General features: G+C 39.2%; 1 protein-coding gene across 3 annotated transcripts in view; it reads right to left on the bottom strand.

Moving 5' to 3' along the window:
• Nucleotides 1-2230: 2230 nt before the first annotated feature.
• The window catches only part of fibcd1b (fibrinogen C domain containing 1b), a 158385-nt gene continuing 147620 nt past the window's right edge, over nucleotides 2231-12995 (bottom strand). For all 3 annotated transcript variants that reach the window (XM_067438631.1, XM_067438632.1, XM_067438634.1), the window contains one exon: nucleotides 2231-5008. In XM_067438631.1, the coding sequence (XP_067294732.1) occupies nucleotides 4740-5008 (269 nt within the window). In that variant the 3' untranslated portion in view covers nucleotides 2231-4739. The remainder of the gene's footprint in view (nucleotides 5009-12995) is intronic.

The raw sequence follows: 12995 nt of genomic DNA, 5'->3' as shown, positions 1-12995 counted from the left end.
GACATTACATTACTTTTGCTCTAGGTCTCAAAGGTGCTTCTTCTGATATTTCAACAGATATACATTTTCAATTATCCATTGTTCACTGTAACATACAACAACAGAAACATGGTAGCATTTATAGTCAGCATCAAATCAAAGCTGGCAATTCTTTTAATGCAATATTGTAGTATGTATAAGTGATTTATCTGCACACACCATTATTATTATTATTATTATTATTATTATTATTATTTATTATTGTTATTATTATTATTATATTTGAATTAATTCATGTTTAAAATATTAAATTTTAATTTAGTAGAAATTAATTTTGGGCTGTAACCCAAAAATGAAATTGATGTCATTAATGACTCACCCTAATGTCATTCCACACCCGTAAGACCTTTCGTTCATCTTCAGAACACAGTTTAAGATATTTTATAGTTTAGTCCGACAACTTATCTAAGTGGATGCATACTATACTGTCCATGTCCAAAAAGGAAATAAAAACATCATCAAAGTAGTCCATATGTGACATCAGTTAGTTAGTGAGAATCTCTTGAAGCATCAAAAATACATTTTGGTCAAAAAATAACAAAACTACGACTTTATTCAGCATTGTCTTCTCTTCTGCGTCTGTTTTCAAACCTCAAATAAAGATTAAAACGGTCATGAATCAGCGGATTGATTCATGATTTGGATCGCGTGTCAAACTGCCAAACTGCTGAAATCACGTGACATATTGGCGATCCAAATCATGAATCAATCCGCTGATTCACAACCATTTTAATCTTTATGTGAGGTTTGAAAACAAACGTGGACCACTAGGCCAGTGTTATATATTTTGTTCCGTTGAGTTCTTACAATATCCCAAATGTTTCCAACTATTTGTAAATTGTGAGAAAATTGCTATTTTAACCAAGGAACCGGGACGTCTGAGGGAGTCGCCTGTCAATTCTGCAGAACAATTTGGCAGAAGCGTTTTTCTCTTAGCAGTGTGCAACAAGTGTCAAAGCAGCCCCTGAGTGAATGCACAAAGTAACGTCATAACATAATTTTAAACACACTTAAATAAATCTAATATGATAAACAGAGCTGCGTTACCTTATTTGACCGGAAAAGCTGAAATGGCACCCGCGACTGTGTCCCATCATAATAAAAGTCCTGTTGCTCACGAGCCGTGTGTTGCTTAAAAATCACTCCAGCGGCCTTGCTCAGCTCCCACAACATGTTCTGCTCTGCTTCATATGCAGTAATGTTAATAACCGCATCCATGAACATGATTTCTGCCCAAGTCCTATCCCGATTATTTCCCACTGGCTGTAAGGTGAAGACATGTCCCAAGATTCTACTACGCCTTTGTTTTGAATAGGCGACCTCTAGCGGACGGAAAAGTTACATAGTGCAGCTTTAGATATAACATATAAGAAAAGGTAATCAAAATTTGATTTTAACTTGTTCTTTAAAAGTTAGCTTAAAAGATTATCAACGTTTATTTGATTTAATAGTTTGTTCATTTAAATCGAACACATTATGGTAACAGTGTCACAAGTGTAAATATTCTAAAAAATATATAAAATAATAACAATTATAAAGCTGGAAACAAAAGCAAAATGCCAGTATTTCCATATATTTTATTTTCAACCAGTTTGCTAAGACAGGAATGCTGTGGATATTTGTGTCACTCTCCTTTAAGCTGTTAAGGAAAGATGGCCATTGTGCCATTACAGTTTTATTGCTCATCTCTTCTGCTGGTGTCTTCCCAGAGGAGTTGCCATTATTGCGGCAAAAATGGGACCAACACATTCAGCAGTGAACTCGCACGCAATCCCATGTGCTGCTCTCCATCATTCCCATTCGCACATGCCATGTAGTCACTTTCTCCGTCTCTCACTGTAGCTCACTCAAAACACAAACACACACACAGACCCAGTAACGCACACACCGAAGCACATCCTTTTAAAACTGGGAAATGGGAACAGGATGTTCTTTGGCGTTTGCCAATTGCTTTAAACCACACATAAGGATTCAGCCAGATTTTTTTTTTAGACTTATTTATAGAGCAAAGGTTTGAGGAAATGCGTCCATAGGGAGCAATCACAAACTCTGAGTCTGTGTGAAAAGTGTAATGTGTCGAGAGCAAATGCCCTGGAAGTATTAAAAACAGCTGGAGAGGATGATGGAAAGATTTCCTGCTGGAAATGGGGAGATGTACGGATGCACAGAAAAGAGACACAGGAGATATATCTTAAAATCCATGCAGTGCCATTGCAGAAATCAGTTTATTTATTTAATGTTATTTATTGATTTTTTTTTTTAAATATGCACACAATATGAAGAGCCAATGTCATACATAGAAGTAACAATTCACTTTTTTTCATTTTCAGTATTTTTTCCGTTTCATTCAGTCACACACACACACCACATTTCCACACACTCATTCTCACAGAGACCTTTAATTACAAATGATTCATCTCATTTTACAAATGTTTTATCAAATTTTTATCTGTCCAGTTATAATGTGCACTTCTTGTCCTTTCTTGACTCAGCTTCATGACATTATTACATCATTTGACATCTATTTCTTTCATTCTTTCTTCAGGCTGTTAGCTTTTGTTCAGGGGACCATGGCAACGCACTGGAGAGACATTATTGACAGCTGAACAGGCAGCATGGAAAACTTTGAAGCAAATGATGGCAGAGAAAAGGGGCTGATTGCAATGTAATTCCACCGAATGAGAGGTGGAGGGAAATCAGAGTTGAGAGAACGTACAATAGAAAATACACAACGGAGACACAAACCGACAGAGGTAACTTTGTAGTTAAAGTGGAGCAAACTTAGAGGAGACTCCAGAGACAAGGACGAGCACTCACTCATGTCCATTTAAGAGCCTTGACAACATCCTCTAATGTTGTTTTACAGTCATCTTCCCACATATTTTCTCGAGTAATGTGCTCATTATTTGTTGGTAAAGATTGAATGAATTTTAACTGCACTTTTGTCAGACCAGTATTAAAAACAAGAGTCCATTCAAGAGACTTCAGTCCCACATAACAGGTCACTCGATCCCAGACACATGACTACAGGCATTATCAGTACATTTCGAGGATCTTTCCTACCGGACATTGTTTCATTTGTGTGCTTTTCCCGTAAGAAAACATTTCACATGCGCTAGAAGTCTCTAAAACATACACATTGTACATGAAATCTACACATATCTTAAAGCTCTTGGTACATTTATAAAGTAGAAATTAAAATCGCAAAAATTCAAGATGAATGAATCAGTGTTCATACTTTCACAAGTCAGCCTGAACTTCTTTTGTCTTTAAAAACTACAACAAACAAACAGGGGAGGGAAACAAAGTTTTGTTAGTGCGTTAATCATGTTAAATATGCAAATCTTTCTTTTTTGAATTCAAAATTACACAATTTAAACAAAGTACAAATAAATTGCCATCATCATGATAATGGAGTTTTTTTAGAGAACATAATTAGATTGAGAGAGGGATGAATTACGGAACCGAAGCGTGAAGAACAGAAGGAAAAAGTCAGAAAAGAGCAAAGAGGAGAGAACAATGAGCAAAGTAATTGTACTAAATGACACGTTGACCTTTTCCACTTCCACAGGGGACCAAAGAAAACAAACCGAAGGAGTGAGGGAAGAGCAGGGAAAGAACAAATGAGAAGAAGACCGGGAGGGGAAAAGATAGGGCGAGAGATGAAGCTACATGAGGGGAGAGGAGCACAATATTCACTTTCAAGATGTCTGACCTTTGGAAAGTGAGTTGAAGAGGGAGACGGCAGTGAATGTGCTGATATACATGTTAGCGTTCACACACAAAAGATGGCAGGGCGGCTCGTTTAAATTAGAGCTTTGACACGGGGTCCGAAGGCATGCGTGAACAAATGACACGTGTGTGAGTGCTAAGTAAACACACTCGGGCGAGCTCGTCGGGCCGATTCCCAGAGAATGCTGAGTCAGAAACGCACGCTCGGAAAGAAGACGAGACAATATCGCGTTTCCTTTTTATCTCACTCAAACACACATAAACAGCCTCCATCTGCGTGTGCGCGAGATGAAGAGCCCTGCTGATGATCACTTGGCAATGGCGATCAGACAAAGTGGCCAATATGCTCGCTAATGGCCTGTCAGACGAGACAAACTCCCACAGAATTCGTCGCGCTCCTCTCCTCCCAGACCGCATCTCTCTCATTTCCTTCCCATCTTCCACACTTTCATCTTTTAACCTCCTTCTTCAAGCATGAAAATTTGGTCTTTGCGTTTGCGTTTGGCGTACTGGTGCGTTTAAACAATACAGGGGAGAATGGAAACGGGAGCCATTCCAACATTTCATTGTTGTACTTAGTCCTCTATTAATTATTTATCTAACCAGTGGCGAGTTGTTTCAGTGTCATTTTTCGTCAGAGCTGAAGTATGACACTGAAGAGTGGTTTAGTCATTGCAGGGTTGAGCTTAGATCTGACAGCTGGGGTGCGAAGAAACTTCAAGGCCTGATGATGAAGAGATTGTCACATGAGGGCAGGACTTACAGCAGAGCCACACAACGTGTGACTTTTTCGCCAAATTAATAAACAGAACAACAGAAAGCTCCCTTTCAGATCAGTAACAACAACCGTCCTTGTTGTTTTCCACATCGTACGTCCCATTTTAAGTCTCTTAAATATTCATTTTTATATATATATATATGTATATTTTTTTTAACTCCCTCACATTTAGATATGACTTTTTTTTTGTTTACTTGCTCTCTCGCTCTTCGCGCGTTGGCCGAATCTTCATTTCTGTGAATTTTAGCGAGTACTGCCACCCGGTCCAGGACGACCACTCGATCCCGTCGGCGTAAGAGGTGTGCTGTCCGCGCAGGTATTGGCCATTCAGGTTGGACGTGTGGCAGTTGCGGTACCACCAGGCACCGTGGTAGAATGAAGCGCAGTTGTTCTCCGAATGATCGTTGTCTCTGTCTTTCGTCGTGAACTTCATTCCGTTATGCTTTAGCAACGAATCTCCTTTTTTTAGGCCCATGTAAAAAAGAAGGGAAAAGAGGAAAAAGACGATTACACTTTTGTTCAAACGTTTGGGGTCAGTAAGATATTTTTTAAATATTTTTTTAATCAGCAAGGACACATTCAATTGATCAGAAGTGGCAGCAAATAAATGTATAATTTTTAAAAATATATTTCTATTTCAAATAAATGTTGTTGATTTGAAAATTCTGTTCATCAATGAATCCTGGGGGGAAAAAAAATATCATGCTTTCCACAATAATATTAAAGAGCACAACTGTTTTCAACATCGATAATAATAAGATATATTGTATATTTAAGTTGCAACCGAGCTGACTTGTGTTGATCTAGAAATAATGCTGTGAAACAAAGAAAGCAATTTCACACAAACGACTCCAGACACCCAGGAACACGAGACGAGTTAGCAAACAAAAGCCAACTCCTCATCTCTTTGGCCCAGATGAAAGCCTTTTTAGCATTTTATCTCATTTCGATGTGATTTATGCATGTAGAGTTATGGTCTTTCTCATTATTTTGTTTTCTTCCTCTCTCCCTCACACTGCTTCCCTCATCCTTCAAGACATCTTTTTGCATCACTTAAAAAAGAAGCAATAGAAAAGATGACTTGCTCTATGTTGAATCATATTAGTCTCATCTGTTACTTTTTGATAATCCTCTTTCAAGAACTCACACACAAACACATGGGTGCATGTGCTACTCCATAATTATAAACAAACGCGTAACACTGTTTTTAGTGTCACGGGTGTGTGGTGCAGTAAAGATGAGGATATCCAGGACTTCCAAACAGAAAGGCATTTATTCAAATGACCGTAAAACAGACCACCAACCACCTCTTAACATAATTCAACTCAAGACCGGACAAGGAGTGAATGAACAAGGAGGAACCTAAATAGCAAACAGAAACGAGATAATTAACAAGACACATCTGAACTAAACTAGACTAACGAGGGTGACTAAACAGACAAGTGGCGGGAAACTGAGACAAAAGAACATGTGACCAAAGCACAAAGGCAACAAAAACAGACCATACATGTGACATTTAGGCGGTGTCAAATTGTTTGGTGGAACGACACATTCAAATCTATCTGGAACAATACATAGATTGGCTGTTGACATGAGAAGTGGACACACAGTACACATGGACACTATTCCTGTAATATAAATCTAATCTACTGTTGATATTTTCATACTTAAAGACCCATTTATATAAATTAGTCAGCATTATATTATAAAGGAAATATGTTTTAATGCAATTTTTAACTAAATCCATTGGCTTTTATATTGGGTAAGAGGTGAGGTGTCTAAAGGGGGACACACACCGGACGCGAAGCTCAGTGGCGCTCGGCGCCACGCCACGTCTTTAAAATTCGAACACATTGTTTTCGATGAGTGTACACACACCGGTGGCGGCATTCGGCGCCTGTCCGCGGCGACTCAGGAAGTTGTTGAAAATCATGCCGCACCACAGAGTGCCATTTTTATATTAAATGTATATTATATTTCCCTCAAATCGTTAATGTACATACTGATTTTACCTTGTGCTACAAGATACACCCATCGTGCAGCTCTTCTGTCAGAAGTCGATTCAAAATTGAGCTTGCACCTATATAATGTGTGCGTCCGGTGTGAGATACCTGAGACGCGGTGCTGCGCAAGGCCGAGTGCCGCTGAGCTTCACGAACGGTGTGCGACTCCCTTAAGTCGCACAAGTGCTTGTTTATTCTGCTAAAAGAGGCCACAGCCAACATCGGGAATACTTTTCCATGAAACTGTTGCCAGTTCACTACTGTTCCTTCCTTGGACCACCTGTAATAGATACTGACCACTGCAGACCGGGAACACCCCACAAAAGCTGCAGGTTTGGAGATGCTCTGACCCAGTCGTCTAGCCCAGGGGTTCTCAACTCTGTTCCTCGAGGCCTATACTGTCCTGCAGTGTTTAGCTCCAACCTTGAACAAACTCACCTGTCTGTAGCTTTCTAGTAATCCTGAAGAGCTTGATTAGCTGGTTCTTGTGTGCTTGGTTAGGGTTGGAGCTAAATTTTGCAAGGACCAGTGTTAAGAATGCCTGGTCTAGCCATCCCAATTTTGCAATTGTCAAACTCGCTCAAATCCTTTTGCTTGCCCATTTTTCCTGCTTCTAACACATAAACTTTGATAACATTTTCACTTGCTGCCTAATATATCCCACTCACTAACAGGTGCTGTGATGAAGAGATAATCAGTGTTATTCACTGGTCATAATGTTATTCGTTGATCGGTGTGTGTCTGTGTGTGTCTGTGTGTGTGTGTGTGTGTGTGTGTGTGTGTGTGTGTGCGTCCTTGTTTATATTACATTGTGGGGACCAAATGTCCCCATAAGGATAGTAAAACCTGAGATTACCTACATTGTGGGGAACAGTCAGCTGTCCTCACTTTTCAAAAGGCTTATAAATCATAATGAATGAGGTTTTTTTGAGAAAAAAAATGCAGGATGTTTCCTGTGATGGGTAGGTTTAGGGGCAGGGGCAGTGTAGTGGGATAGACTGTACAGTTTACGGTATAAAAACCATTACGTCTAAGGAGAGTCCTCACAAAGATAGCAAACCAGACGTGTGTGTGTGTGTGTGTGTGTGTGTGTGATATTATATCACTGATGTGATATTCTATCACTGATTCTAATCTGATGTAAAAAAGAAACTAATTGTTTAGAGTATTGTTTTGAAAAAAAAAATAATAATAATTGAGCCAAGGTTACTGTAAAAGACCTAAATCTAAAGAATCAGCAAGTCAGTGGGCTAAGAACATAAAAAGGGTCAACTTGTGGGTCAGTGACAAGTCGTCTCTCTATGTTGTCTTCCCTCAAGCAGTGTCTTGTAGTGTCAGTCTTATCTGATGGCAAAAGGCATTTGGTGTTGTTGGCCAACAGAATCAAGCCTTCCCTATTTCCGTGGCTGAAAAGGAAATTTGGAAAGCTGTCCTGCCTGCTGTCCACTTCATTGAATTTTTTGGCCGAAAGGCAGGGTGGTGTTGTGTCTGTTGCCCTATAAACTGTTTCTGTCAGCTCAACACGAACGGAGAATACATTGCAAACAAGAGCTGGAGCACCATGTTCCATGGAAATGGAGAGAGACAGGAAGAAAAAGAAAGTGTTCCAGGATGAGCACAATAGAGGTAAATGTCAGCTGGTATTTCTAAACCTCCCTGGGATTCGTTCAGAACCAGTTTGTGTTTAACCTTTCATCCAGCCTAAAATACAGTGGACGAACCACAGAAGAGGATAATGCTTCCAAGAATGAAAGCGCTAAACCTTCATTCCTCTTCTCTAAAAAGCCCTTGACCTTGAAGATCTTCAATCTTCTGTTCTATAGTCAGTTTTACTCAACAACGTCAAAGACAATGCACAGAGAAACTGATCCCAGACCGGGGCTCAATTTCCCCCTGGAAATACGCGTCATTCAAGCTTGACAGATTTTGTCTGCAGCGATGGGAATAAGCCATTAGTCACACCAGGGCCGCACAAGCCCACAGAAAGTACTTGTATTGCTGCCGATGACATTTCTGCATTAAGAGTGTTATACCCAGACATGTCCTTGCAAACTGTCCGATTCGGTCACATGCTCTTGGGATTCACTTTTGATTTCTCAAGGGGATATTATCATCTGAGAAAGCCTTCAGGTGATGTGGTAATACCATGCTAGACTCTCTAAAACGGCTCTGTATAAACATGCACCCTGCATAAAACATACTGCAGGTGCGCAAGCCTAAAATATGTGCCCACATGCCAGCGTGAATAAGGAGTCACCTTGACACTGTCTGTATTTTGAGATGTACTAGGCCCCTCAAGGCATGTCCAGAGCACAACTGCCTGTCAAAATTCAATGCAAACGATCACAATAATACTCTCAGCGCTGTGATTAGGGAGACCTGTCAGGCAGCAAACAGGAAACCCAGCAGCTCAAGGGCATGAAGCAGAGACCACCTGCTCACCTGACACTAGCACTACAGACACGATCCAATTCCAGCCCGGCTATATAACTGTACCTGCTGTCCAGACAGGAGATCTCTCACCTCTCTCTTTCACGCTCTCTTCTTGGTGTATTTTCTTCAGCTGCTGCCCTTGAGTTCAAACTCAGAATGCTCTTTCTATTTCTGTTTATACTGCTGCTCGCTTGTTTCTAACCGGACCTTTGAGGAGTTTTCCAATTCAGTTTGTGTCTATGTTTTTAAGTCAATAATAATAATCGACTGGAAGACGTTTTGTCTTTTGTGTGTGTTTGTGTGTGTGTGTGTGTGTGTGTGTGTGTGCTTGTTTTTGTGAAATATCAGGACACAAATGTGTATAGTGACATGGGTATGACATAACTATTACAAGGAGAGGATGGAATATGAGGACATTACCAATGTCCCCCTTTTTCAAAAGACTTATAAATCATACAGAATTCGTTTTTTTTTGAGAAAGTAAAAATGCAGATTTTTTCCTGTGATGGGTATAGGTTTAGGGGCAGGGGCAGGGGCAGGGGCAGTGTAGGGGGCTAGAAAATACGGTTTGTACAGTATAAAAAAAAAATTATGCCTTTGGAATGTCCCCATAAGGATTGTAATAATCTGAGATTACATTGTGGGGACCAGCCAGCGGTCCCCACTTTTCAAAATGCTTAATAATCATAATGGATGAGTTTTTTTGAAAAAGTAAAAATGCAGAATGTTTCCTGTGATGGGTAGGTTTAGGGGCAGGGGCAGTGTAGGGGGACAGAAAATACAGTTTGTACAATATAAAAACCATTATGCCAATGGAATGTCCCCAAAAAGATAGTGAACCAGACGTGTGTGTGTTTGATGGTGTGTTTCATGATATTTCTTTATGTAAAGGCTGCATAAAAAATACTTGAGTTGTTTTTTTGAGTTTGTGTGTGTGGAACGGATGGAATAAAAATGTGAATAAAAAGAATGAATCACAAAAGAATAGCACACAAATATCTATATTGAGTGTACATGAAGACTTAGTGCAAAAACAACATTCAATGTGACCATTGTGGTCCGATTCACAAACAAATGCCACCCTCTGGTGCTCTTCGGTCATTTCTGACTGAAAAAAATTTCTGTTTTAAAATTTAAAAAATCCCAGCTTCATCAGAATGATATGAAACTTGGTGACTTTTTTAGCATTAGGTATGTAAACACACAGAAAAATTGGGGTCATGATTTGAGCATGCTAATTGGTCGTAAAAAAAAAAAAGTAATGTTCATAAATGACCGACCATAGGAAATGAATGGAAAAATCGGCAAAAACACAAAAATTCTCTGAATATTTGTGTGTACAATCTACAAATCGGCCACAATGCTGAAAAAAGTACACAGCAGTAAAGGGGTGACACTCTAAAACATCAAGAGTGTGATACTGACACATCCACTCACACACACATGCACACACGCACACTTATACACACACACACACCTATGGAAAATTTAGCCTATGAACCACATTTTGAATTTTTAAAAATCACAGCTTCGTCTGAAAATTATAAAACTTGGTGACGTTCTAGCATTAGATATGTAAACACACATAAAAAAATTACTTCCACTCGTGCTCTTCGGTCAAAAATGACCCCCATAGGAAATTAATGGGAAATCTGCAAAAACACAAATATTTGCAGAACATTTGTGTGTACAATCTACAAATCTGCCACAATGCTGAAAAAAAGTACACAGCAGTATAGGGATGACACTCCAAAACATCGGGAGTTTGATATTGACACATCCACTCACACACACGCACACTTATACACACACACACACACACACACACCTGAACCTATGAACCACATTTTGAATTATTAAAAATCACATCTTAATCTGTCTTCATTTTTTTTTTTGAAGGCCTAGTCTCTATTTTAACCTAAAATACTGCAAAAAATAAAATAGTAATAATAATAATAATAATAATAATAATAAATATAGCTGCAAGCAGCAATTGTCGGGGCCAAGCGAAATGAAGACCCTAAGACATGCCAGCATAGCTAGCTAGGAGTATAAGACCAACTGCAACAATGAACCATTGAAGACCTATTAAGTTGATTTTAGGCAAAAAAGCAGTACAATTTTTAATACAGTAAATAATAATGATTTAATGGTTAATCTTTTTCGACCAATAGGTGGCACTGTTATGAAACTGATGTGGTGTAGTCAGACTGAGGTGGCAATGACACATGCAAAGTTTGGTGTCAATATGTCAAAGCATTGCAGAGATACAGCCTCAAGAGTCATTTTTTGCATCATAGCTCAACTGCGTTGCTGTGGTGTATGACAAATGGTTTGTCTATCAACACGAAATCCATAACTATTTGTTCTCAAGGTCTGAAGACGATACGATTCAATTTTGGTGAAAATTGGACAACAGTGTAGGATGAGTTTGAAAAAGTAGGTTTTTAACCAATAACAAGATAAAGGGTAGAGAGGTTTGTCAAATATGGACAAAATTGGCGTCTATGTTCTCGGCAGGAGCCAATGAATGAATGTGACCAGTCTCATTACAATAGGCTAATTAAATCAAAAGTTATTGGCATTTTGCACACCTTATTACAACTTTTGACCACAAGGTGGCACTGCCCGAAAACTTTTTGAGTACCTTCAGGGCATGGAGCAGAAGACACATACTGAGATTTGTAATGATACACAAATGCATTTGTTAAGTGTAACATTAGCATTTTATACCCTAATACTGCATTGAAGTCAATGGGAATTTCATGTTTTGTTCTATTATAGCCCCACCAAGAGGCACAATGCCACCATTTTTTTAATTTGTCCTCAGAATGAGCCCATACATATACGTGTCGAGTTTGGTGAAAATACCTCATTTTGTTTTGGAGTTATAAACATTTACATGAAAAAACACGTAAAAAATGACTGACACCTGACTTTGATTGGATTTTACTACCCCTTACTATCAATATTTTGAGATTTGGGCATTAGCATATGGCTATCGACCTATGTTTCCGAACTTCTGAGGCTAGTTTCGTCTCGATCGGACTAGCGGTTTTAAAGATATCTGCTAATGTTTTATAAGCACTAAATTACAACGCTGCGCAAACCATTCGCCGAAACCTGGCAAGTCTGGTATCATTGGACTCGGCAAGGATTCAGGAGACAAAAATGTCACTCCCATCCAAATATTTTCAACCACAGCCAAAGTTATAAGCATTTGGGGGAAAAAATTCTCCACTAGGTGGCGCTGTTTCAAAACTTCTCAGGCTACTTCAGGGCATGGTGCTGATGACCCATACCAAGTTTCGTAACAATCCGTTCATGCGTTCATAAAATACAGCATTTTAGCACATAAATCAAAATGGCCGACAGCCAAAAAGGCAGACCTAGTAAACTTGGATATCAGTTGACTCGACATGACTCCCCGTATCTAAGGAGATACATTTTATGATTTTTGGATAAATGGTTTAGAAGTTATAAGCCAAAATAGCCCTTTTTTGTATCTCCGGACCAGTAGGGTGCACTGCGCCGAAACGCTGCATGTTGCCTCAGGTCATGCTTGTGATCATGGATTCAAAGTTTGGTTTGAATACGATAAAGCGTTGCAGAGATATGGCCTTTAGTGTGCTTTTGCAACCTCTACGTAAAATTTGTTCGCACATGTATCGTAAACGATTTGAAGAATCAACTTGAATTCCATAACTTTTTGTCACCATGGTCTGAAGATGATCTGGTTCAATTTTCGTGCAGATCAGACGAACCGTCTAGGACGAGTTCGAAAAAGTAGTTTTTTTGGAAAATTAAAAATGGCGGGTAATTTTTATGACGCAAAACGACGTCATAGGGTGCAATCGAATTGGCTTGAGCCAAGGAGTCAGAGAAAATTTGGCTTTTGTTTCTAGCCCTTTTAGTTCAAGAGTTATTAGCATAAACATGAGCGCAACTTTGGACAGTTGGTGGCGCTAGAGGGATTGAGTTAGAGACTCAAAATTTGATATATTGACAGT

This window comes from Pseudorasbora parva, chromosome 3 (assembly GCF_024679245.1).
Source record: "Pseudorasbora parva isolate DD20220531a chromosome 3, ASM2467924v1, whole genome shotgun sequence".
Taxonomy (NCBI): Eukaryota; Metazoa; Chordata; class Actinopteri; order Cypriniformes; family Gobionidae; genus Pseudorasbora; species Pseudorasbora parva.
The sequence above is the reverse complement of the archived record's forward strand: the minus strand, read 5'-3'. Positions and strand labels throughout refer to the sequence as shown.